The sequence below is a fragment of the Hyperolius riggenbachi genome, chromosome 9, assembly GCF_040937935.1.
Source record: "Hyperolius riggenbachi isolate aHypRig1 chromosome 9, aHypRig1.pri, whole genome shotgun sequence".
Taxonomy (NCBI): domain Eukaryota; kingdom Metazoa; phylum Chordata; class Amphibia; order Anura; family Hyperoliidae; genus Hyperolius; species Hyperolius riggenbachi.
The window spans coordinates 277249112-277275646 of record NC_090654.1 but is presented as its reverse complement, the minus strand read 5'-3'; the positions used below and the strand labels follow the sequence as shown (position 1 = coordinate 277275646).

General features: G+C 44.8%; 1 protein-coding gene across 4 annotated transcripts in view; it reads left to right on the top strand.

Moving 5' to 3' along the window:
- The window catches only part of TECPR2 (tectonin beta-propeller repeat containing 2), a 131732-nt gene that overhangs the window by 25088 nt on the left and 80109 nt on the right, over nt 1-26535 (top strand). For all 4 annotated transcript variants that reach the window (XM_068254631.1, XM_068254634.1, XM_068254633.1 and 1 more), the window contains 8 exons: nt 1867-2138; nt 6052-6180; nt 7136-7267; nt 13264-13421; nt 16123-16435; nt 18532-18661; nt 19988-20356; nt 24129-24931. In XM_068254631.1, coding sequence (XP_068110732.1) covers nt 1867-2138; nt 6052-6180; nt 7136-7267; nt 13264-13421; nt 16123-16435; nt 18532-18661; nt 19988-20356; nt 24129-24931 — 2306 coding nt within the window. The remainder of the gene's footprint in view (nt 1-1866; nt 2139-6051; nt 6181-7135; nt 7268-13263; nt 13422-16122; nt 16436-18531; nt 18662-19987; nt 20357-24128; nt 24932-26535) is intronic.

Genomic DNA, 26535 nt, shown 5'->3' with positions numbered 1-26535 from the left:
GTCCAACTGCTAAGCATAGTGTATCTCCCTCTGTGCATAGAACTCTACGTAACAGACATTCCGTACAGATCACCTGGCAGAACCAGGAGGTTACCACCAGTGATAAATGTCAGAATGTAAATCGGGGAGAGGAAAGATTTTACAATGGGCAAACACTGACTAATTTATAAGTAAATATTGTAAAGCTGATACCCCCTTTTACATGAGAAATCTATTCCTTTTCACAAACAGACCATCAGGGGGCGCTGTATGACTGGTATTGTGGTGAAACTCCTCCCACAAGAAACTCTGAGGACCGTGGTACTCCTGGCAGTTTCCTGTCTGTGAACCTTGTTGCATTGTGGGAAATAGGTGTTTACAGCTGTTTCCAACTGCCAAAAAAGCATGCAGCAGCTACATCACCTGCCAACAGTAAAGATGTCACCATGTAATGTCAGAATGTAAATCAGGGAGAGGAAATATTTTACAATGGGCAAACACTGACTAATTTATGTAAATATTGTAAAACATAAGCTATATTCATTATATTTTTACAACAGTTCCAGTAGTTGCCATACACTCATCGTCTGTGGCTGTGTTTTTTGGTGTGGTGTTTTTTTTTTGTTTGTTTGTTTGTTTTTTTTCTTCTTCTCACTTGATTCTTTACAGATTCGATTCACGGGCATCTATTCCCCAAAATGTCAGATCAAATTTTTTTTTTCTTTTGTATGGCCAATATAAAGCTGATATGACTTTTTACACTCCCAATTCACCTGTATTTCTCTATAGTACCAGTGTTCTCCCCAGGCTCTTTTAGGCGGGTGCTCCACCCGGCTAGTTTTGGTGAGCACCCGGCTGTAATTGGCTCACCTCCTCCTATGCTGTAAGCAGAGTTGCTCCCAGAAGCACCGGCCCTGCATTCTCTTGTCTTGCCCCACCCGGCTACCTTTTCATGCCACCCGGCTGGAAAAAATTTCTGGGGAGAACACTGTAGTACTATTTGGCAGGTCTGCTTGTGTTGCAATGTAGTAGTTTGAGCAGTTCTTAATATTTTTCCCAAGTTTAGAACTGCTAAGCAACCTTATGCTGGGAATACACGGTTCGTTTTTGCCTTCGTTTAAACCTTCGTTTCGATTGTGCCTTTTGTCCTTTTCGATCCCGAAATAATCGGTCATACGGTTAATATCACCACCCACGGTTTCGGTTTTTTTTTCGATTCTGATGGTTTCGTTTTTCCAATGATCGAAGGCTGCAAAGAAACGAAACGAAAATCCCTTTTTACAGGGACGGACTAGCATAAACGAATATATAATCGATCTGAACAGCCATCAAGCCTACCAATGGCTCGATTAGATGGATAAAGAGAGATAATATCCAACATGTTCGATCACTAGTCGTTCGTTTTTGGGGTCTATTAATCGAAACTATAATGAGATTATGACTATTTTCACATACGTTTTCAACACTCGATTCGTTTACCGAACGAATCGAAGGTTTAAACGAAGGCAAAAACGAACCGTGTATTCCCAGCATAAGCTTGTTTGTATGTAGACCATGGGCTTACCTACCCAGTTTGATTCTTCATACGCAAACTACCCAAGCAGCTTGGGGTGACCCAGAACCACTAGGAAAGTATAGGGGGATAGTGTGATTTGACGGAAGGTATAATCTAGCTTCAATCCATTAGCAACTTCAATAGAGTTATCTCGTTTGAGATCAGTGCATTGGTTTTGACCTAGGAAAGTAGTTGACTTCTGAGAGAGAAACCGCAACAAAGAAAATTAGTTTTCTTTAGATTTGAAATGATGCCGACTTTACAGAATTTTTGTACAGTTTTTTTTGTTGCATTTGTAATGTTTATCCTTTTTCCTTTGGTTCTCCTTGCAGGAGCAGCTGGGAATGATGTGAGGCTGGGCTGCTCTCCTCCACTTGGGAAGGCCATGGCTAGTTTACCAGGAAGTGTGACATTCAAGGAATTCTGTCCCTTGTACTCCATTCTCAATGCCATCCCGGCCAAAGTGCAGAAGGGCTTCCGCTCGCTCCTCGTCTATCTCACGTCTCTGGATGTCAACAGTGACTATGTCGCCATCGGCAGCAGCATCGGGATGCTGTATCTCTACTGCCGACACACACACCAGATGAAAAAGTATAACCTGGAGGTAACTGTCATTTACCAAAGCTAGAAAACGTCCATCTAGGATTGGTGGCGGTCAAAAGAAGGAAGCTTTACAAATTGTTTCCTTTCCCAGAATGCCTCTCACCATGTCTTGTCTTGGTGTGGCGTTCTGCTCATCGACTGCATCTCTGCTTTCTGGAAAAGGAGGTCTCAAATTTATCTACAAACATGTTTTTTGTTTGTCGTTATGTGATTGAATCACCAAATCTGGAGTTGATTGAGTCTTGTTTAAAAGGAATACTGTAGGAGGGTTGGGGGGAAAATGAACTGTGTTGAACTTACCCGGGGCTTCTAATGGCCCCCCGCAGACATCCTGTGCCCGCGCAGCCACTCACCGGTGCTCTGGCCCTGCCTCCGGTTCACTTCTGGAATTTCAGACTTTAAAGTCAGAAAACACTGCACCTGCGTTGCCGTATCCTCGCTCCCACTGATGTCACCAGGAGTGTACTGCGCAGACACAGACCATACTGGGCTTGTGCTATACAGTCCTGGTGACATCAGCGGGAGGGAGGACACAGCAACGCAGGCGCAGTGGTTTTCTGACTTTAACCTCTTGACGACCAGCTAACGCTGATTGGCGTCTGCGGGCTTCCATGGAAACGGCCGCTCGGTCGAGCGGCCTTTCCATGTCCGTTCACGGAGGGTGTCTCCGTGAACAGCCGGAGAGCCGCCGATCGCGGCTCGCCGGCAAAATGTAAACACGCGGGGAACATATCCCCGCTGTTTACATCATACGCCGCTGCTGCGCAGCAGCGCCGTAAGGCAGATCGGCAATCCCCGGCCTCTGATTGGCCGGGGATCGCCGGCCTATGATAGGCTGAAGCCTATCCTACAATGCGCAGGACGGATATCCGTCCTACGCAGCTTACAGGGGGAGAGGGAGGGAGAGGGACGGAGCGCAGAGAACGCTGCGGAGGGGGGCTTTGAAGAGCCCCCGCAAAGCGCAGCAAGCTGGCGGCGATCAGACCCCCCCCCCAGCAGGACATCCCCCCCCCTAGAGGGGAAAAAAGGGGGTAAGTCTGATCGCCCTGGCTCTATCCTGATCTGTGCTGCGGGCTGGAGAGCCCACGCAGCACAGATCGGCCATAAATCCCCTGGTCGTCAAGTGGTTAAAGTTTGAAATTCCAGAAGTGAACCGGAGGCGGGACCGGAGCATCGGTGAGTGGCTCCGCAGGCACAGGATGTCTGCGGGGGACCATTAAAAGCCTTGGGTAAGTTCAACTCATTTCCCCCGTTTCAAGTGTGTGATTCAGACACTACAGCAGCCAAATAGCTCAGAATAACTGCCACAAAACTGGGAAATGGCTATGGCAGCCTCCATGCCCCTCACTTCAGGTGCTTTACTGTATTTTTGGCAATTATCCGTCCATTGCCTAGGCTGGTGAGGTTTTGCAGTAATCTCTGGGATTGCTTTTTGTGGCACTCTTTCCATCGCACTATCCCTCTCCTTCCCCCTTTCAGCTGTTCCAGGGAGATGTAATCGTTTTATCTATGTATTATTCAAATCCATCTCCCCCTGTGCGGTTGTGCTGAATCCATTACAAGTTGCATTGATCAACATTTGCATTGTGTCTGACTCGCGCTTCTTCATCACATCAGCCAGCAGCTAATGGAACAGTCACGGTGCCCAATTAGGCATGAAGCCTTTATGTGATAAATCCATATTTGGGACCTCTTCCAACCACCTAAGGAGGAAGGCAGAAATGAGCCACTCTGTGGATTACATTTTGGTTGGTGTGTAGCTGCGATGGGACGCCTGCCGAACACCTTGGGTGGGAAGGGGGGAGAAAAGTGTGTGTGTGTGTGTGTGTGTGTGTGTGTGTGTGTGTGTGTGTGTGTGTATAGATATATGTATATACGTATACAGATTCACTCATCCAGGCACAACTGTTATCCCTACAGCTAACTTAAAAGCCGGGGTTTTAGTTCACAGAAGAATGCATTCTTATGCTTAGTCACCTATACTGCGCAGAAGTACTCAGGTAAACATAGGTGTCCTAACTCTGGCCCTGTAACATGCATTGTGCAGACATGCAAACACATTCATTGCATCAAACCTATCAATGGATTAGGAGCACACATCCTGACGTCCTCTCGTGGGAAAGACAGTGCATCTTACCAATCGCACAAGGGAGCTAACGTAATGTATCCATGTGCACCATGCGCATACACCAGCATAAGCTGTCTGCATGCTGACAAACACATACAGGGGAAGGAGGGAGTGCACTGGATTAGACCCTAGCCACAGGGGTCAGCAACAAGAAAAAAAATACATATATCCAGGCACATCGCCTCTAGTTAGGACATTATATAAGTTATTAAGGAAAGGGAGGTGCTGAAGGGGGTGTAGCTAGAAAACAGCAAAAATCTATTAACCCTTCGCACTCTCGCATGCAAATGTTCAAACAAATGCATTCACAGATTCACTCATCTGTGAATGCATTTGTTTGAACATTTGCATGCGAGAGTGCGAAGGGTTAATAGATTTTTGCTGTTTTCTAGCCACACCCCCTTCAGCACCTCCCTTTCCTTAAAGAGAATCTGTACTCTAATATTCTTACAATAAAAAGCATACCATTCTATTCATTATTTTCTCCTGTGCCCCTCTGTGCTGTTGCCACTCTCTGCTGCAATCCTGGCTTGTAATTAACAGTTTTAGGCAGTGTTTACAAACAAACTAACCAGCTTCTAATAGGCTCAGCTAAGCATAGTGTGTGAGTCATTCAGAGTATGCAGGTGGCCTGCAGAGGGTGTGTATCGCTTCTACCAATCACAAGCAGCCCTGCACATTCCACACAATCAAGCTTTAGCCTGACAAACAGGACAGAGGAAAGATACATTGATTTATTACAGAGACAGTGCAGTTAGGAAAGACTGCAGTAAGCCAGAGCAGATTAGAACAGGCATAGGAACTTATAGGATAGAAGAACTAAGGCTGAAAAATTTGTTACAGAGTCTCTTTAATAACTTATTGAATGTCCTAACTAGAGGCGATGTGCCTGGATATATGTATATTTTTTTTTTATACATTCTTGAGGGGTCGACTCACAAAAGAGAAGAAAAGGCCTATAAAAATGTTCTAGAAGTAAAACAAAACCTGTCTAATCCCTATTGTAGACGGTACTTGTTTAAGCAGACACTGCTGCTGGTGATCTTGCCTGGCTATACAGCAGAGTAGGAGGCTTCACAAGGCAACCTAGGCATGTGCCTGGGGCCTAGTGGGTGTCGGGGGTCCAGCTGCCTCTTTTCCTTTTTACTCACTCAGCTTAACAGAAATTACTATAACGGGGAGCCAAAGCAAATATCTTGCCTTGGGCATGATCTCCTCTTAAAGGGGCACTATGGTGATTACTATGCTTTTCCGTTATCCCCACAATCAGTTATTTAATATGGACAGCATAAATTTCACCATAGAGCTTGTGTTAAAAAAATAGCTCCTGACACCGATTCTACTCTCCTACACAGCTGAGCTGCGTCATTACATCAGCTCTTCCTGATAAGAATGCGTCGGGCTGGGCTGTTTCTATGCAAACAGACTTTTGTCTTTGCAACAACTGATTTATAACGCGGTTCACACGCTCCAGAGCCTTGCTATTGCTTTTCACGTGAAGTAACTAGCAGAACTGTTTATTTACTTTATAGCTACATGTGAAAAGCAATACCAGGGCTCTGGAGTGTGCGAGCCCCTTAAATCTGCTGTTGCAGAGACAGAAATCTGCTAGCAGAGAACAGGGAAACGTAAGGATGCAGCTCAGCTGTGTAGGAGTGGAATTGGTGTTAAAAGTTTTTTTTTTTTTTTTTTTTTTTTTTTTTTTTAATGAAAACCTGTAACTTTAAGAATGTCATTGTGTACCATGACTAAAGAATCTACATTATACCTTGTCTTTTTATTTAAGGGAAAAACAGAATCCATATCCGCCATTAAGCTCCTCAGCTGCTTCGATGACCTGGTGGCGGTTGGCACGGTGTCTGGCAGAGTCGCCATATTCCAGCTGGTATCCCCTCTGCCTGGGAGGAACAAACAGGTCAGCAATGTGTCCATCGGTCTCACTAGAACTACAGGAAGACTTCATAAATGAAATACATACGTGACCTGGCTTTCCTGTTCAACTGCCACTGTCACACACCTCTGTCGCATTGTATATTCTATATCATGACGTTATTAGCAGGTTTTTGGCACTCCAAGCTTACTCCCTACACTGTAATTGAGAATTGCCACCCTGTGTCCTTTGAAAGTAAATTAAAGGGGCACTATGGCAAAACATTTTAAAAGTTAAAATATGTGCAAACATAAACAAATAAGTACATTTTTCCAGAGTAAAATGAGCCATAATTTTCTCCTATGTTGCTGTCTCTTACAGTAGATAGTAGAAATCTGACAGAAGCGACAGGTTTTGGACTAGTCCATCTCTTCATGGGGGAGAGTCTCAGGGATTTTTTATTTTCAAAAGCACTAAGTGAATGGCAGTTGCTCTGTCCAACTGCCAAAAAACTGTAGCGTGCAGGGAAGCAGGTTAGCATCATTCTTAAATCCTTTTTAGGGAATATCCTTATAAAAAAAATAAAAGCCTTGCTGAGAATCCCCTATGAAGAGATGGACTAGTCCAAAACCTGTTGCTTCTGTCAGATTTCTACTACCTACTGTAAGTGACAGCAACATAGGAGAAAAGTAATTTATGGCTCATTTTACTCTGCTAGAAACCTAATTCTTATTTATATGTGTTTATATGTATTTGAAATTGTAAAATGTTTGCGATGGTGGTCCTTTAAGTCTTTAGCTCTTCTGGAGACAACTCTCTTTTTCTCTCTGGATGTGTCTTTCTATTGTCGTGCCTACTGGCTGTCTCGTACTTTATACAAGGCGTGCTATACAGCTGTGCAATTGCTTGTCCGTGTGAGTTGGTTTTGTTTTTATTTTATTGTTGTAGTCCCATGGAAGTTGTTGACTATTAGAAGTAATGCTAATCCTTTGTGTTGCAGTTGCGGAGGTTCGATGTGCTCGGCGTTCACAAGAGTAGTATCACTGCCCTGGCCTGGAGCCCCAATGGGATGAAACTATTCTCTGGTGATAACAGGGGGAAGATCATTCAGTCTGATCTGGACTTTGACAAGGTTTGTGCTTACCGAGGCCTGCTTCACACGTGGCTTTCAAGGGATACCGCTTCCAACTGTTCACATCTGTTTACTCTTCCTGTCCACTCCTTCCTCCCTCAGGGCTTGTTCACACAGAGCGTTTTTTTTTTTGCGGGGTTTTTTTTTTTTTTTTTTTTTTTTTTTTTTGAGAACTGATGATTTTAACCACTTGAGGACCGTGGGCTTTACCCCCCCCCCCCCTTAAGGACCATGCCCTTTTTTTCCATTCCGACCACTGCAGCTTTCACAGTTTATTGCTCGCTCATACAACCTACCACCTAAATGAATTTTGCCTCCTTTTCTTCTCACTAATACAGCTTTCTTTTGGTGCTATTTGATTGCTGCTGCGATTTTTACTTTTTATTATATTCATCAAAAAAGACATGAATTTTGTCAAAAAAATGATTTTTTTTTAACTTTCTGTGCTGACATTTTTCAAATAATGTAAAATTTCTGTATACATGCAGCACGAAAAATGTGGACAAACATGTTTTTAATTAAAAAAAAAAAGTCCATTCAGCCTATATTGATTGGTTTGGGTAAAAGTTATAGCGTTTACAAACTATGGTGCAAAAAGTGATTTTTCCCATTTTGAAATAACTCTGACTTTTCTGACCACCTGTCATGTTTAATGAGGGGCTAGAATTCCAGGATAGTATAAATACCCCCCAAATGACCCCATTTTGGAAAGAAGACATCCCAAAGTATTCACTGAGAGGCATGGTGAGTTCATAGAAGATTTTATTTTTTGTCACAAGTTAGCGGAAAATGACACTTGGTGACAAAAAAGAAAAGAAAAAGTTTCCATTTCTGCAACAAAGAAAAAAATGAAATCTGCCATGGACTCACTATGCTCCACTCTGAATACCTTGAAGTGTCTACTTTCCAAAATGGGGTAATTTGTGGGGTGTGTTCACTGTCCTGGCATTTTGGGGAGTGCCTAATTGTAAGCACCCCTGTAAAGCCTAAAGGTGCTCATTGGACTTTGGGCCCCTTAGCGCAGTTAGGCTGCAAAAAAATGCCACACATGTGGTATTGCCATACTCAGGAGAAGTAGTATAATGTGTTTTGGGGCGTATTTTTACACATACCCATGCTGGGTGGGAGAAATATCTCTGTAAATGACAATTGTTTTTTTTTTTTTTTACACACAATTGTCCATTTACAGAGATATTTCTCCCACTCAGCATGGGTATGTGTAAAAATACACCCCAAAACACATTATACTACTTCTCCTGAGTACGGCGGTACCACATGTGTGACACTTTTTTTGCAGCCTAGATGCGCTAAGGGGCCCAACGTCCTATTCACAGGTCATTTTGAGGCATTTGTTTTCTAGACTACTCCTCACGGTTTAGGGCCCCTAAAATGCCAGGGCAGTATAGGAACCCCACAAGTGACCCCATTTTAGAAAGAAGACACCCCAAGGTATTCCGTTAGATGTATGGTGAGTTCATAGAAGATTTTATTTTTTTGTCACAAGTTAGTGAAAAATGACACTTTGTGAAAAAAAAAAAAAACAATAAAAATCAATTTCCGCTAACTTTTGACAAAAAATAAAATCTTCTATGAACTAGTCATACACCTAACAGAATACCTTGGGGTGACTTTTTTTTTTTCTAAAATGGGGTCACTTGTGGGGTTCCTATACCGCCCTGGCATTTTACGGGCCCAAAACCGTGAGTAGTCTGGAAACCAAATGTCTCAAAATGACTGTTCAGGGGTATAAGCATCTGCAAATTTTGATGACAGGTGGTCTATGAGGGGGCGAATTTTGTGGAACCGGTCATAAGCAGGATAGCCTTTTAGATGACAGGTTGTATTGGGCCTGATCTGATGGATAGGAGTGCTAGGGGGGTGACAGGAGGTGATTGATGGGTGTCTCAGGGGGTGGTTAGAGGGGAAAATAGATGCAATCAATGCACTGGGGAGGTGATCGGAAGGGGGTCTGAGGGGGATCTGAGGGTTTGGCCGAGTGATCAGGAGCCCACACGGGGCAAATTAGGGCCTGATCTGATGGGTAGGTGTGCTAGGGGGTGACAGGAGGTGATTGATGGGTGTCTCAAGGTGTGATTAGAGAGGGGAATAGATGCAAGCAATGCACTGGCGAGGTGATCAGGGCTGGGGTCTGAGGGCGTTCTGAGGGTGTGGGGGCGGATGATTGAGTTCCCTAGGGGCAGATAGGGGTCTAATCTGATGGGTAGCAGTGACAGGGGGTGATTGATAGGTAATTAGTGGGTGTTTAGGGTAGAGAACAGATGTAAACCCTGCACTTGGGAGGTGATCTGACGTCGGATCTGCGGGCGATCTATTGGTGTGGGTGGGTGATCAGATTGCCCGCAAGGGGCAGGTTAGGGGCTGATTGATGGGTGGCAGTGACAGGGGGTGGGTGATTGACAGGTGATCAGGGGGATAGATGCATACAGTACACGGGGGGGGGATCTGGGGAGAATCTGAGGGGTGGGGGGTGATCAGGAGGGAGCAGGGGGCAGTTTAGGGCATAAAATAAAAAAAAATAGCGTTTACAGATAGTGACAGGGAGTGATTGATGGGTGATTAGGGGGGTGATTGGGTGCAAACAGTGGTCTGGGGGGTGGGCAGGGGGGGGTCTGAGGGGTGCTGTGGGCGATCAGGGGAGGGGGGGAAATCAGTGTGCTTGGCTGCAGACTAGGGTGGCTGCAGCCTGCCCTGGTGGTCCCTCGGACACTGGGACCACCAGGGCAGGAGGCAGCCTGTATAATACACTCTGTATACATTACAAAGTGTATTATACACTTTGTATGCGGCGATCCGGGTGCTAGTAACCCGCCGGCGCTTCCGAACGGCCGGCGGGTTACAGCGCGAGGTGGGCGGAGCCAGTCCCCGGCGGAGGATCGCGTCACGAATGACGGACCGCCGCCAATTGTACATGCGACGGTCCTTGCGGGATCCACTTCCCGGCCGCCATTTGTACATGCTCCGGTCGGGAAGTGGTTTAACGCTCTAAAATCGCTAGTGTAATGAATCCTTATGGCATAGTTCATATCTGAGCGTTTCGTTAGCTTTCCGCTCAGCAAAGCACTGCTTGTACCATTTTTAGGGCTATTTTGCTACAATGGAAGGTATAGGAAAAGCGCAAAACACTCACAAAATCGCTTTGTGTGGCGATTGCGTTCGTGTTTTTAAGAATAAATTGTATTTATTTTCTGGGTAAAAAATAGTTCACTTCCTGACTTGCGTCAAGAAGTAAAAAAACAAACAAAAAAAACAAATGGATGGGCTCACGGGTAGATAATTTGCCGAATTTGTGATTCTAATGAGGCTTAATTGCCTCAGGTGTCTCAGGTGTGTGCCTGGGAGACAATGTTAATTACCCAGATGTCCGGCGTGTCTATGTGTATCACACACTCGCACGTGTCCAATGGGACGCGTTCCACGACTCACCACAGCGCACTTACTCTTTCCGGCTGAAGGAGTAAGTGCGCTGTAGTGAGACATGGAACGCGTCCCATTGGATGCGTGCGATGCGTATAGAAGCGCTGGACATCTGGGTAATTAACCCCGTCTCCCATGCACACACCTGAGGCAATTCAGCCTCATTAGAATCATGAATTCAGCTAGTTGTCTACCTCTGAGCCCATCACTAGCTATTATAGATGCACTTCTAAGGAGAGGAAGGTGCTGGGTCCTATAGCGCCTTCCCGCTCTTCTCTCCGTCACCTCATTCCACTGATCTCCCCCTGTTTAAATTTTGAGCCTTCATGACTCCTTGGAAGACTTCGGAAGCGCTCTTGCTTCTAAAGATGGGTGCATCTGTACAGTGCATGCGCAAGTCCAGGCATGCGCAGTGGGAACCTGCTCCTCTGAGGAAGTACTCCAGGACACAAATACTTCCAAATATTCCCAAAAGTGTATTTGAGCTGCAGGTGTAATGACTTCAACGGGGAGGAGGGGGCAGTGCTGGATCAAGGGGATGGAGAGAGGACCGGGAAGGCTCTGTGGCATCCAGAGCCTATTATTTATTTATATTCATTTATTTATATTTCACTCAGGGTCACTTCAGTATTGCTTTAAAATACTTTATTTTATTTTATTTTTTTTCTTGTGAAATCTTGCATACATTTTGAATGCAGCAGTACACTGACAGCAAGAGACATGATGGAGCAAAGTGTTTCAAAGAAAACCAGGACTTGCAGTATTTGGGTCTAGCAAAATGATCTTAAAGAGGCACTTTAACCAAGAATTAATTCCAATCTGTAATGGATACCCCCTTTACCTTGATAAATCTTTACCTGTTCTTGAATAGATTGTGGGGGGTTCTGTATGATATTGTGGTGAAACCTCTCCTGCAGTCTGTCATGACCATGGTCCTAAGGCCACATACACACATCAGACTATAGTCTTTGGAAAATGAAAGATCACAGACCAATCTTACCCCCTTTCATGTAGTATGAGAGCCATACTCTACACAGTCTTTTCTATGGAGCTGAACTCCACATTAGAAAAAAATCTTTGCAAGATGCTGCACACACAGATGCTGTACAGACACAAAAGATCAGTATCTGCAAAAGATCTGTTCCTGCCAAAGATCCGTTCCTGCAAATTGCAATGATAGTCTATGAGATCTGCAGATCATCATACACACATGATTTAACTGACATTCATCTGCAGATCAAGCAATCATCCGCAGATCTGAAAATCCATCCTGGTGGATCTGATCTGCAGATGAATGTCAGTTAAATCATGTGTGTATGATGATCTGCAGATCTCATAGACTATCATTGCAATTTGCAGGAACGGATCTTTGGCAGGAACAGATCTTTTGCAGATACTGATCTTTTGTGTCTGTACAACATCTGTGTGTGCAGCATCTTGCAAAGATTTTTTTTCCTGATGTGGAGTTCAGCTCCATAGAAAGACTGTGTAGAGTATGGCTCTTATACTACAGGAAGGGTGGTAAGATTGGTTTGTGATCTTTAATTTTCCAAATACTATGGTCTGATGTGTGTATGTGGCCTAACAGTTTGCCATCTGTGAAGCTTGTTGCATTGTGGGAAATAACGTGAGTTTTTTGTTTGTTTTTTTTACCCCCCCAACTGCCAAGCAAGCAATATCTCCCTCTGTGCATAGAACTCTCAGTAACGAACATTCCGTACAGATCACCTGGTAGGACTGAAGATGTCCCCACCAGTGATAATTTCAGGATGTAAATCGGGGAGAGGAAAGATTTTAAAGAGATTTATTTATTTTATTAGGCAAACACTGACTAAATGTATAAATTAATATTGTTAAAACAACAAAAACACTTATTTATTTCATTTCCACTAGTTTTTCTCTTTAAAACTCCAATAAGGAAATGTGTGCGGAAACTCCAACATTGCCTTTAGAACATGCTGGCCACGTGTGTTCCGTTGCTTGCGTATGTACACAAGAAATTTGGCACAGTGACATGGAAAAATGCACACAAGTTTATTCCAATGCTACGTACACACATGCGACAACGATCGTTCGTTGAGGACGACGAACGAATTAATTGATGAAAGAACGACCTAAGTAAAGTTAGTTTTAAAAGGTGTGTAACGATCTGATCGTTAGAACGAACGTTACATCACGTAAAGCAACTATTGCGCCTGCGCATAAAAATGAGAAGTTTCATGGAGAAATAGCGAAATGCGCATGTCAAGCCTAGTACGAACGACCGTTTCCAACGATGTACTACTTTTGCAAACGATCGTCGTTGGTTAAAATCCGCCGAGACAGAACTTTCTTTTGGAGCGATTTTGGCTCGTTCGTCGTTTGCCTTAATAGTCGTTGGTTCGTTTTTTGTAACGATCGTCGTTGGTAAAGATCGGGGAACGATCGTTACAAACGACTATAGTTGCATGTGTGTAAGCACCTCAAGTCTAAACTGTTCTTCAAAGTTGGCCTGATTATTGGGTTTTTCTATGTCCTCTCACGGAAGCCTCCTGTCTCCTCCTCCTCCTCCTCCTATCCAGGGCTCCTGCAACTCCAGTCTGATCCTAGAGGAACTCTCCTCCATAGTCCAGCTGGATTACAGCCATAAAATCCTGCTGGTGTCCACCAATCAGAGATGCCTGCTCTTCTACACGGAGGAAAAATCCGTCAAGCAAGTTGGGAACCAACCTAGAAAATCGTAAGTAGTTGTACGTTACCCAAATACAATTATTGTATCCAAGGCGAACCTCGGGGTAAACACATACGAGAGGGAAGCCTCGGGATCCTGTAGGGGCTTTCCACGCTGCCCTCCAGACCTTGGTTGTTGCTCCCAGATGCTTCAAAGAAATCTGACAACTGCTTGTGAGATTGAAGATCCGGGCCGTGCTCCTCTACAACCAAGAGTTCAGCTGTACTGCTCCTGTGTGAGTACAGCAGCACCTGCGCAGTATAAGCCGTAGCCACTCATGCATTGAGGAGCACGGCCCGGATGCTCCGGAGAATCCCGGCTAGCAGCGTTGAGGACATGAGACGCTTCTGCAGGATCCAGAGGCTTCACTCTTTAGGTAACTGGTTTCGGTAAAACGCCGCCTCCCGACGACAGCAGAGCGAGCGAATTGCGGTGAGTGCGGAGCAGGGAGATCTGAGGGGATGCGCAATTCATTGGGGGGGTGAATCTATGTCCAGTCAGAGCCGCAGCGCCACCTGCTGAACATAGATTCATACTACATTGGTGTGGAACCAGTTAAAAAGCCACTATCACTAAAGTGGTCTGAAACTCAGCATTTCTTCTTCGCTCTGAAAAGATCCCTTACAGCTTTAAACCTACTAACACAATTTTTTTTTTGTAGCAGAACAGCATTAAAACAGTTAAACACACCACTTTGCTCTTCACTGGCAAGCTCTTTCAGCTTAAAGGAGAACTGTGGTGAGCTTAAAGGAGAACTGTGGTGGGAGGTTTATGGCAGCTGCCATATTTATTTTCTTTTAAAGAGGACCTGTTAGGTATAGGGTCTCAGAGAAAATAAACACATATCAGTAGCTAAAGATTGGCTGTTCTTACATTACATATGCATTTCACTGTCCATGTTTGTACTTCACATAATTTTTATATAGTATTTGCAGAAAATGATGCTCCTGACAGCTCATGGCAGGTTCCATGTTTGTCTGTCTTGTATGAAGCCAATTGTGATGTCATATCCTCCCTTACCCTGCTTCCTGATGATTCCACTCACAAAAAAGATCCTAATGGACAACACTACTGTGCAGTGAATATTAATTAGCCATGTGGCTAGGAACAATAGCGGACTCCTGCAGTGTACTCTGCCCGGAGATTTATTAGTGCTGTGAGCTAGACTGTTACATTCTGTTGTAACTTGAGCCTCACTAGCAGCCAGGGGAGGGCCCCAGAATGCTTTGCAGTATCTGTTATTCGGCTTGCGTCCTCCTTAGGAGCCTGGGAATACGGAGCCTTGCTGTCAGCAAACATCTAAAGTAAGAGAGATTTTTAACTGCAGTATTGCCTTTTTGGCTTCCTTCTAAACTGTTTAACACAGGAGAATAGAGGTTTAAATTAGCTTTTGCAGCCTGACAGTTACTCTTTAAGCAATACCAGGTGCCTGGCTGTCCTGCTGAACCTCTGCCTCTAATGCTTTCAGCCATTGCCCATCAACAAGCATGCAGCAGATCAGGTGTTTCTGACATTTTTGTCCGATCTGACAAGATTAGCTGCATGCATGTTTGTGGTGATTCACACTACTGCAGGCAAATAGCTCAGCAGGGCTGCCAGGCAACTGGCATTGCTTAAAAGGAGATGAATATGGCAGCCTCCATATACCTCTCACTAAAGTTCTCCTTTAAGATCTGTATCCACAGAAGAGACAACGTTATCTTTTGTTTACATTCCAATGTTTTTACATGGTGTGTAATAACTGAAAACTAGCTCTCTGTGCTACATGCGTGCACACAGTTTAGAACCGCTCACTGGAAGATTTTGATATAAAATAAAAAGCAGCGTGAAAAAGATGTAATGGCAGCTTTCAGTGCAGATAAACTGTACTTTGGGAACTTGTAATTTGTAAACGGACAAAAACCCTCGTGCACAAAAGCAAATATGGTAACTGTATGGGTAATAAAAGTAGGAAAAAACATTTTTATTGAATGTGTCACCGTTCCAGACCACTATAAACTTCCAAACAAAAATCATTAAAGCCCCTACCCTACCCTGTCATGTATAAGGGGCATAGACCTGCTTTGTGATGTTAGCTAATGGCCACAGGAAAATCCATCTCCTAGGATGCCATTTGGAGAGTACAGGTCAGCAGCTTCTGTTTGATCTCCATGTTTTGCTTTAGGGTCCTTTTTTCTTTACACTTAATCCATTGCGTTGGGCATGTGTTTGCGTTAGTGTGCGTTTTTTTCCCCCCTCAAATGTAACAAAAACCTATTTGTTACAATCCCCACATGCTTGCATCCGCAACAGAGTGCGGCACTTTTTTTTTTTTTATTTTATTATTTTTTTTTTGCGAATGCCAGCGTGTGGCGATTGTAACAAATAGGTTTTTCTTACATTTCAGGGAAAAACCTGCACTAACGCAAACTCCTGCCAAACGCAGCGGATTAAGGGTAAAAGGAGTCTTACCCGCTTGTTGTGACCATGTTCCTGTTGGAAGAATCTCTGCAATGCAGCAGAGCCCAATTGACTCACAGTGAAGTGCTGCCTTTTCCCAGGGTGACAACCGCACACAGGACACATTATTGGATTAAAATAGTTTTGAGCTTGGTGCTTTGCTCCATGTTGTAGGCAGCCCAACTGTAGAAGTTGTGAGGGGAATAAACATTCTGAATTAGGCTTTTCCATCTGCAGTCTAAAAAGATCTAATCCTTTTTGTTCCTTCCAGAAATGGCCGGTATGGGGCCTGCTTTATCCCAGCTCTCTGCAAGCAGAGCGACCTCACCTTATTTGCCGCAAGGCCCGGGCTGCGGCTCTGGAAGGCCGACGCCCAGGGCTCTGTCCAGTCTACCTTTATATTAAAGGACATTCTATCCCGCGGACTGGAGTCCTTCGAGCTGTATCCTCGGCTGGAGACAAACAATCAGGAAAGCTATAAACTCTCGGAGAAGCACCTGGGCCTGCTGTCTTGTTTCCTGCATGAAGGATGGGTTCTGAGCTGGGATGAATACAGCATCTATATCATCGATACACTCAATCAGGTAAGAGAACCTGTTCTGTATCTGCTGGGACGTCTACAGCTTTATCCTAGCTCAGTGGAAAAAGTTAATTGCATATGAGGAGCACAATGAAAGCCCTAAAGTGAGATCAATGGAATCTTGACATTTTATAGTGAGTATCTTGTGGGTTTAGATGGTCAGTGACTCTTCCTTCATAGTGTTGGGTTGGTGGGTCTGGATAAAGGGGCCCATACACCTAACGATTTTCCCGCCGAAATACAGCAGTTTCCATCACAGTGATCGAAACGGCCGTGAAATCGCCGCGCACACCGCTGACAAAGATGGATTTCCATCCGAAATCAATCGTTCCCGTCGATCCATCCGTGCGGAAGATTTTTCTCAATCACCGGCGGGTCGGGAGTGTGTAGATAGCGGCGTTCGAATGACCGCAATACAGCGGAGATACATTACCTGCTCCGCCGGCGTGAGTCTCCGCTGTCACCTCCCGGTTCCCGGCTGGCATCTTTTCCGCATCACGGTATCCGGCATAACTTCCTTTGTCACTGCAGTGACGGCGGAAGTACAAATAGAGGGCGCTCTATTTGAACTTCTGCTGTCACTGGAGTGACAGAAAGTTATACGCGGATGCCGGATGTGTGATGCGGAAGGTGATGGGAGAAGATGCCGGGACCAGGCGGAGAAGAAGACAGCAGGGAGCAGGGGACTCGCGCTGGCCGGAACAGGTAATGTATGCAGAGGGGGCGGCAGCTCCACAGATTGTGATCGGTTTCAGGCTGAAATCGATTCACAATCTGTTTGCAGTAATGGCAGCCATACGATCCCTCTCTGATCAGAGAGGGATCTATCTTTTGGTTGAATCTGATGGCAAATCGACCAGTGTATGGAGAAGACAAAAATTCTGTAGTTGGGATTTTAATTTCTTTAAAGATTTTATCTTTGTAACCATGGTGACAGTACTCCATTGCTTTTACAGTATGTCCCCAAAGTCCCATCTTCTTGCATTTGTAGAATTGTAGGTTTGCCAAGTAATATACTTTTTTTTTTTTTTCTCCTACACACGTTGACTGATGTCCTGTTCTGGCTGCCTTCTTACACTTTTTTTTGTTGTTTTTTTGTTTTTGTTTTTTTTGCTAGCCTAAAGGTGCATACATTTCCAAATTAGATTGGCCAATTTTACCACCTCCATGTAGTATAAGAGCTTGCCTACGCACATTGCTCATGGTATTCAAAATCTGTTGACTATCATACTACATGGAGGCTGTAAAATTGGACTATCAAAATTTGGATTTGTGTACCAGTTTTTAGTAAGTGGTTTACAAGACTCCTGTTTTGCATTTCCTCTTAATGGCCCATACTCACGGGCTACAATTGTCGCCGCAACACGCGGTGCGCGTGTTGCGGCGACAGGTCGCCCGTGAGTATGCGGCGTTGCACGGGCGCGCACCCCGAACTGTTGCTCGTCGCTGATGTCGTCAGGTCGATTGAACCGCTCAATCGCCTGGCGACAGTTGCCGCCGCAACTGTCGCTAGTCCGCGTGAGTACGCGGACTAGCGACAGCAACCTACATAAAGAATACAGAGCTTCCGGCGGGGGGAGGAGGAACGTCGGCGACAGCTTCCATCGCACCGCTGGTCCCTCTTTCGCGTATGTACGCGGAGGGACCTGGCGAGGAGCTGTTGCCGGCCTGTCGCGCACACGCTCACGTGTGCTGGCGACAGGTCAAAAAAGTTGCCCGTGAGTATGGGCCATAAGTCACTGGGTCAGAATGAGCAGCAGATCAGATGCTATGACTCTGGTGTGACTTCACTGGCTGTGTGCTTGTTACAACTAAATCCAAATTATCAGCATGACAGTCAGGCAGCTGGCATTGTTTATAAGAGCATGAAAATGGCTGCCTCCATATCACTCTCACTTCAGGTTCCCTTTATTCAGAGAACAGTCAGCCATTTGTTAACATTTTCTAAGAGTCCAGAATTGTATGCACTGATCCCACCTTGGAGAGTTCTTGCCATTTCTTTCTTTGTTGCTCCGACATGAGTGTCGGAGCAGCTTGCATGTTGAGTAGCCTCAGTGGAAACCATTGACGTTTGACACTGAATCTTTCTCCTCGTTTCAGGCCGTAGTCGGAGGTCTGGAAAGCGCTGGTGATATTGTTTCCGTCTCTTGCATAAACAATGAAATCTTCTTCCTGAAAGGGGATCGAGAGATCATTCGCATCTCCAACGTTCCGGAAGGTGCTACGTCTGGTATGTGCGCAATGCCTCCAAAACAGGCTCCGCCCCTTATAATCAGCATAATTCCAAAAAGACAACTTGTAATCCTTCTAGAGCAGGGGTGTCAAACTCAAATACAAAGTAGGCCGAAATTGTACACTGGAACCAGTCACGGGCCAACCTCAATTTCTATTGGCCACCTTCTTCCCTTATAAAGTTTTCTGGTGTCTAGTGGTCCTCCCTCCCCTATACAGTTCTCTAGCGTTTAGTGCTTTCCCACTACCTCACCCTATGGCTCTCCTGATGTTCTAGAGCTTCCCCTCCAATATAGCTTCCCTGATGGTCTAAAGTGGGCCGAACATAATGCAAAGTGGGGAAACCACGTCGGGCCATATTTAGCCCGCGGGCCAGAGTTTCACATGAATGTTCTAGAGTGTGTGGAGTACTCTGTGCTCTATATTGCAATAAAATGACATACATATGTTTTAATTGCGCTATTTAGCAGTTGTTGGGTTTTCTTTTGTTCTGTTTTACCTATATAAAAGTGTTAACCTTAGAAGTAAAAGACAGTCCCTATTGCTGTACACTTAAAGAACAGACATTTGCCTTCTTAAAACAGGAGGTATTTGCAGGTTGGAGTGAGAATATGATGTCTCCCACAATAGTTTGGGAGGCGTGTTTATCTTTTAGGGGTAACAAAGGGACAGTTTGCGTTTTCAGCAATAATGCATTGTGGGAGACCTCACAACTTGAATTATCGCAAATAACTTCAGCTTTAAACCAAATTCTGAGTGCAGGGGATAGATGGAGGTCCGTGGCATAGCTAGAGAGCTTGGGGGCCATAGCAAAACTTTCATGAGGCCCTCAGATGTAGGCACTCTTAAGCAATGCCACCTTGCCCCTACACTACGGATATGGAATGAATTGGGAAATTTTAATTCTCATGCAATCACCACGCACATGGGCAGTGAGACAGTCATAGTGCAGAGAAACACAAAGTTAATGGTGAATACATTACATACCGCCTGGGCCTCCTCTGCTCCAGGGCCCCATAGCAGCTGTTATGGCTATTGCTACACCCCTGATGAAGGTCAATAGTTCATATAGTTCACCTCTGGGAAATAAAGACCGTGTGAAAGATTGATTTATATGAGGCAATACAACTTAAAACCTACTTTTTAGCTTTGAAAATGAAAATAAAACTGGAGGATTTAAAAGAACAAAAATAAAATAATTTTTTTGGAGTAGGATAGATAAAATTGTTTACGTCATCGGTTTTTCACCTCTGGTTTCTTTTTAAACAGATTCCCTATGAATATCTGATATTGAGTTTTTTTTGTCTTCTCATTCTGATGGCAGCTATACACAGTCCATTCCGTGTGCCTGCCAAGAATTCCTCACTGGCGCTCACCGACCACAATACATCACCCTCTGCCACACCGCCAACACCCTCTGCACAGAGCCTGCGGACAGAGAGGATCCAGCTGTGCCCCGTGGAGGCGGAGGAAGATGCGTCGGAGGTGGGGGTGGAGCTCAGGGTGAGGCGGAGCTCTCTCCCTGTGGAGGTGGGCAGCGGTTTCAGTCTGACGGAGGGAGAACACGACTCCCCCAGCAGGGGGCGGGGACAACGCTCCTTGTCACAGCGGTTCAGCACCATCAGCAATGAGGAGTTTGAACAGGAGTTGGTGGTGAAGGCCATTAAAGTGAAGAAGAAAAAAAAGAGACAAGGTAACTTGTCACTCTATTCAGATCACACAGGTTGTTTGTGGCGTTTTAAGAGAGTAGGTATGGTCAATGAGATGCAAATCATTTTGAGTTGATGCAGGATTATGCAAATTGTGTGCAGCTTGAAAATGGACCAATCGAATTTTTAACTCAGCAGGATTTGGTTGGTTAATTTTTCAAGCTGGTTAAATTTGCATAATCCTGCCTCAACTCGAAATTATATGAATCTCATTGGCCATCCCTATAAGAGTTCTTATGTGACCTGTAGCATAATAAATATTCAGTTTCCCTTTAAAATCTGTCACATGACAGAAAGCAGCAGACTAGCGGTAGTGCCCAAGTGACCGCACCTAGCGGTGCTCATTAGCACCTGTGGTAATGATATTTAGTGCTGGACATCTGAGTTGGGAGGTGTCTTCATTTTGCTGCTACCACTACATGTGGTATGCTACACAATAAAGCATACAGTCAATGAAAAGTATGCTTTACTGTCAGCGTTAACTTGCACAGTGCATTACCATGGCGCACGCTGGTATACTACAACCCACCACAGTGTGAACGTCGCATAGGTGGTTCATTGCAGTACGTCAAGTCGCATTACAAAGAAGCCATTCTGCAACCCTGCAACGCACCATTGTGAATGTATCCTGAAGGATAAGTAGGTTACTTGATTAAAGAGTCTGAAGCTACAAAAATTAAGTTTTTAAGGATGATAGTTTGCGCTAAAACGCTGCTATCCCGCGGCAGAACGAGTGTTTATCACCCCCAAATCCCCGGGGCAAAAACTGGTAGCATTTCCTGGTAGAGGCAGAGCTTTCTGCAGTAGCTCTGCCTCTCCTCTCATCAATCCCCGCTGATCGCCGCCTCTCCCCGCTCCTCTTGGTCTTCTTTCACTGAGAGGGGCGGGGAGAGGCCTGCGGGTGGATTGACTCGAGGAGAGGCAGAGCTACTGCAGAAAGCCCTGCCTCCCCGGGCAGCAAAATCCACCACCAGAAAAGTTGAGGATTTGGGGGTGATAAAACCCTTGTTCTGCCGCGGGATGGCGGCATTTTAGCGCAGACAATCATTAAACTTTAATAGGGAAAAGTTTTTTTTTTTTTCTTTTGTGTGGCTTCAGTCTCTTTAAAGCAGGAGGGACAGCCATACTATCCCGGGGGAAAAAAATTGAAAAAAAAATGTATGTATATATGTGTGTGTGTGTATATAGCAAATAAAAAAAAAAAAAACTCTTCCCAGCATTTTCCATCTTTACTGCCTCTAACTGAAGCCAATCCTGATGTCATTTCCTCTGTTACACTTTTTTTTTTCTCTTTTTCCCTCCTAAAAACTGCAATCATATCTCTTGTTTTGTAAACATGTGAGCACAGCATAGACCATATTTCAGCAGCTCACTGAACTGCCCTCAGCCAATCGGTGAGGAGCATGAATGTGGGTGGGGGAGATAACTAGCTTCCTTTGGCAAAGTACCAAATAGAGCTAGACTTGTAGTGCCGGGGTCAGGGTCAGGTTGCAGGCTGCATAATGAACATGGAGCAGTGGGTAAATGGAATTAGATTTTATGGCTGACAATTGTGCTTTAAATCGTCCCACCACCAAATAATCTAAGGCGACAGGATGAGTGACCACGCCCCTTCCCAGACAGCGCTAAGGGAGGCTGGACTTGCGCAGCGATGCCCAGAGGACCAGCCTAAAAGATGCTGTGTGACATTATTATTATTATTATTATGTGTTTCTATATTAAATATTAGGGAAGAGGTGGTGATGGTGAATTGGGGGAGGGGGGGGGGGGAGGAGGGGAATGTATTTTGCTGGATTTAAAGAGAATAGCGTGGCTGAGTTCTGCCTGGAAGAAACAGCTTCTCATTGTTCTCTCAATGCATAATAAATGAGCTTTAAAGACACCAGATGCAAGAGGATTGTGGAGGCTGTCATATATTTTCTGGCTGGTTGCCTGGCTGTCCTGCTGATCCTCTGCCTGTAATACTTTTAGCCATAGACACCGAACACGCATGCAGCAGATTAGGTCTTTCTGACTGGATTAGCTGCATGCTTGGTCAGGTGGACAATTAAGACACTACTGCAGCCAAAGAGGTCAGCAGGGCAGATAGGCATTTGATAATAGTTAAAAGGAGATAGATATGGCAGCCTCCATATGCCTCTCACTTCAGGTGTCCTTTAAACATCTTTGACATATTGCTAAAAAGCATTTTATACAGTAAGTAGAGATGGTCAATGGAATGCAAATTCTGAGAGCTCCTGCAGTTTATTCACATCTACTGATAAGAACGAATTGGGCACTTTGATCTGGCTAAATGTAAATATTCCAGGTGGTTCTAGGTCACATGGGCTATCTGGGTATTCTTTTCTGGCTACAAACACAAAGCAGTGAATTTCTTCAGCAACTATATGTGGAATAAAGGCTTTTCATTGTGTGCTGTGCTAAAGTTCAGGCCTGCTTTAATGGTCATGGCTGACATCTCTTGAATAATTTTGATGCACCCTGACATTGCAGTTACCACCGCCAATCGTTGGCCGGGAGATCAATGAATGGGAATACAGTCCCCATTCCTTGATCTCAGTCCCCGTGTGAATGACCGCAGCCGTCTTTTAGACCGCGCCGCCATTCACAAAAAAAGATACGTACACATCCACACATTACTTCCTCTTTGCGTAGTAATACTACATATAGGGAAGTTATGCGCGTGGACATCTTGTGGCCAAATGGTAAAAGTGCATCTACCCATTTTTTTCCTCTTTTCCTCTAAAATTAACCCCTTACCTCCCACACTCACCAATACTTACTCCCAAAAAAATTGTAAAAAATTACTTTAGGGGCTGAACTTCTTTTAATATTTATGTCAAGAGGGTATATTACTGTTACTTTATAAATTATGGGCCTGTGAGGCTGGATTGACCTCACAGCAGCCTATAGGCACAGACGTCCTGGCACCTTAGACTTTCCCCTCCATGAACCTACAAACCCCCGCCTAACCACACTGCAAGTGTGCGGCTGTCACTTCTCCCTTACCTATCATATATACCTACAGGTTCCCCTTAGTACTGAGAGGAACCTCAGGCTACCTAATACTAAGTAGCCAGAGGTGCCCCCCGGCTGAAGGGAGATCTGGTCAGTGGAATGCCGAGACACAGGTGAGTAACCTCTCATTTATGCTCTGCTCAGGACTCTGTATACGGAAGGAGGGAGGCACTTGGGGAGGGTAGTGAGCCACCTTTCATCAGGCGGCTGTAGGCACGTGCCTATAGTGTCTTATGGTAAATCCGGCCCTGTGGGCTTGTAATTGGGGATGGACGCAAAACTGAAAAAAATGCACCTTTATTTCCAAATAAGATTTAGGTGCCACACATTGTGCCAGGGAACAATTTTAAATGTTGCAACAGCCGGGACAAATTGGCAAATGTGGGTTTAATTATGGTAGCCTGTATTATTTTAAAACTATAATGGCCAAAAACTTAGAAATTATTTTTCCTTTTTTTTTAATTTTTTCTGTTAAAATGCAGTTGGAATAACATAATTCTTAGCAAAAAGTACCCCCCAAAGAAAGCCTAATTGGTGGTGAAAAAACAAGATATAGATTGTTTCGTTGTGATAAGTAGTAGTAAAGTTATAGCTGAAAGGTGAAAATTGCTCTGGTGGGGATTTTTTTTTTTTTTTTTTTTTTATTATTATAGGGAAAACCCTTGGAGGTGAAGTGGTTAATAATATTTATTTAAAGAAAATAAAAATGTACTGTTTACTTTCTATTTTTTTTTCCAGAAAGTGGTTCCCGGAGCCATATTGGTTCTCTGGAAAGCACGCCTAGCGTGGACAGCCCGCTGTCTCTGACGTCATCAGTCTTCGCTGCCATCACCAGCCTACCCATCGGCAGCACCGACCACCTGAGCTCGCAGGAGAGCTTGGCCAGCGGGAAGGGCCAGGCAGATGACAACACGTCGGGTGTTTTCAGCGCCACTCAGACTTCTGACTCTCCGGTCCCCGATGTGGACAGCGAAAACAACTCGTGCAGCGGAGAGGAGAAGGAATTTGTGAATGAGCCAAATAACGATGTGAAAGTCGGGAAATTGGCCACAGACCCTCTAGCTAACACGGAATCACTGGTTTCAGATCTCGGTACGCTGCCGGGCGCACAGCAGCCCAACATTCCCAAGCCGCATCCGCTGGAGGAGACCTGGACTGATACGGGAGCGGAGCGGACTAATGCTGATCCTTATGGACTGTCCTACTTCCCTGTAGTCTCTGAGGAGTCTGCTCTGGCCTCTGACTTATGCCGGGATGCCCAGCCAGTGCCAAGTACCCAGGGCCACCTACCCCCAAGTTCTATTGGGGGAAGCTCTGGTGAAAGGGCACACAGCATCCTCAGCGACCCTCTACAGGCCATTCAAAGTCACAGAAGTGGGAGGAGCGATCAGGATAGTGCGCTGGCATCCAGCGACGAGGAGGATATCTATGGTCACCGCATCCCTCACTCTTCTTCAGACGTCAGCGTGGCAGAAATGGCATCGTCGCAAGACCTGACCCGATCTATGCTGGAGGAGAGCATGTTACAGAAATCTGATCAGGTGATTGTGACATACACAGTGGTCACTGCTGGGTACTGGTGGTGATGTAATATTCACAGGGGTTTACTACTGGGTACTGGTGACATGTGACAAGCACAAAGGTTTACTGCTAGGTACTGGTGACGTGACAAACGCAAGGGTTTACCACTGGGTACAGGTGACAAGCTCAAGGGTTTACTGCTAGGTACTGGTGACATGGGACAAGCACATGGGTTTACCACTGGGTACAGGTGACAAGCTCAAGGGTTTACTGCTAGGTACTGGTGACATGCGACAAGCACAAGGGTTTACTGCTAGGTACTGGTGACGTGACAAGCACAAGGGTTTACTGCTAGGTACTGGTGACGTGACAAGCACAAGGGTTTACTGCTAGGTACTGGTGACGTGACAAGCACAAGGGTTTACTGCTAGGTACTGGTGACATGGGACAAGCACAAGGGTTTACTGCTGGGTACTGGTTACTTCACAAGTGGGGGCGGCGGGGGGGGGGGGGGGGGGGGGGACAGGTCAGTGGGTCTTCAGGGACTGTTGGTAACTTTAAGAAAGACATAGAATTCAGACTCCTCTCCTCAAGTGAGGACACTGTAACAAGAGGGATAGGGAGACTGCCATATTATTATTATTATTATTATTATTATTATTGATTTATAAAGCGCCAACATATTCCGTGGCGCTGTACAAAGTAAGAAACAAACATGGGGTACAGAATACAGACAATGGTGTACACTAATATACATGATACATAATTAGTGACAAAATACAAAATATGATACAGCATACAAAATACAGAATTGGTAATGACAGTGATAAAAGTAACATGATGAATAAAATGTATAATGATTTCCAAGACACAAAAGGGGGAGAGAACCCTCCCCTTGCGAGCTTACAATCTAAAGGGAATTCAGGGAAACAAGAGGAGGGGTAGTATACGATAAAATATATAAAGGCTGTGTGTTTTAGGATGCCTAGTAGGAGTGCAATTTGGTCTTAGGACAAAGGGAAGTGACCTTTTAAACAATACCAGTTGCCTGGCTATCCTGCTGATCCTCTGCCTCTAATACCTTTAGCCATAGACCCTGAACAAGCATGCAGCAGATCAGGTGTTTCTGATATTATTGTGAGGAGATATTATTATGGGAGATGATGTGCGTTTTTATAAGCAGTTGGGTGTCTGGAAATAGGAAAAGGTGTGTATCCTTTTTATCTCCTCCTCTCCTAAAGTGGCAGGATCTAGAAACGTTCTCAATGTGGGGACTGAAGAGAAGACTAATCAAGATAAAGTCAATGAGATGCAAATTTATTCCTGCATGCATTTTTTTATGCAAATCCTTTGCACCTTCGAATTTGAGTGCAGCTTTGAACTGTGCCAATCGGATTCATTTCCTGCTGATGTTGATTGGCCTAATTTCAAACTGCTTTAAAGCGGGATCGTCAGCATAAAAATCGAATTTCAACAGCAACTGGTCTGAGTGTATTAAGGGATAAGGATGCTAATCCTGCATTCAAAACTTTCAAAACTTTTTCTGCTGTTTATGATTTGGAGTTACTTAAGGAGCACTGGCCCTTTAGTAGTCAGTGCCAAACAGTTGCATGCTGGGGGTTCT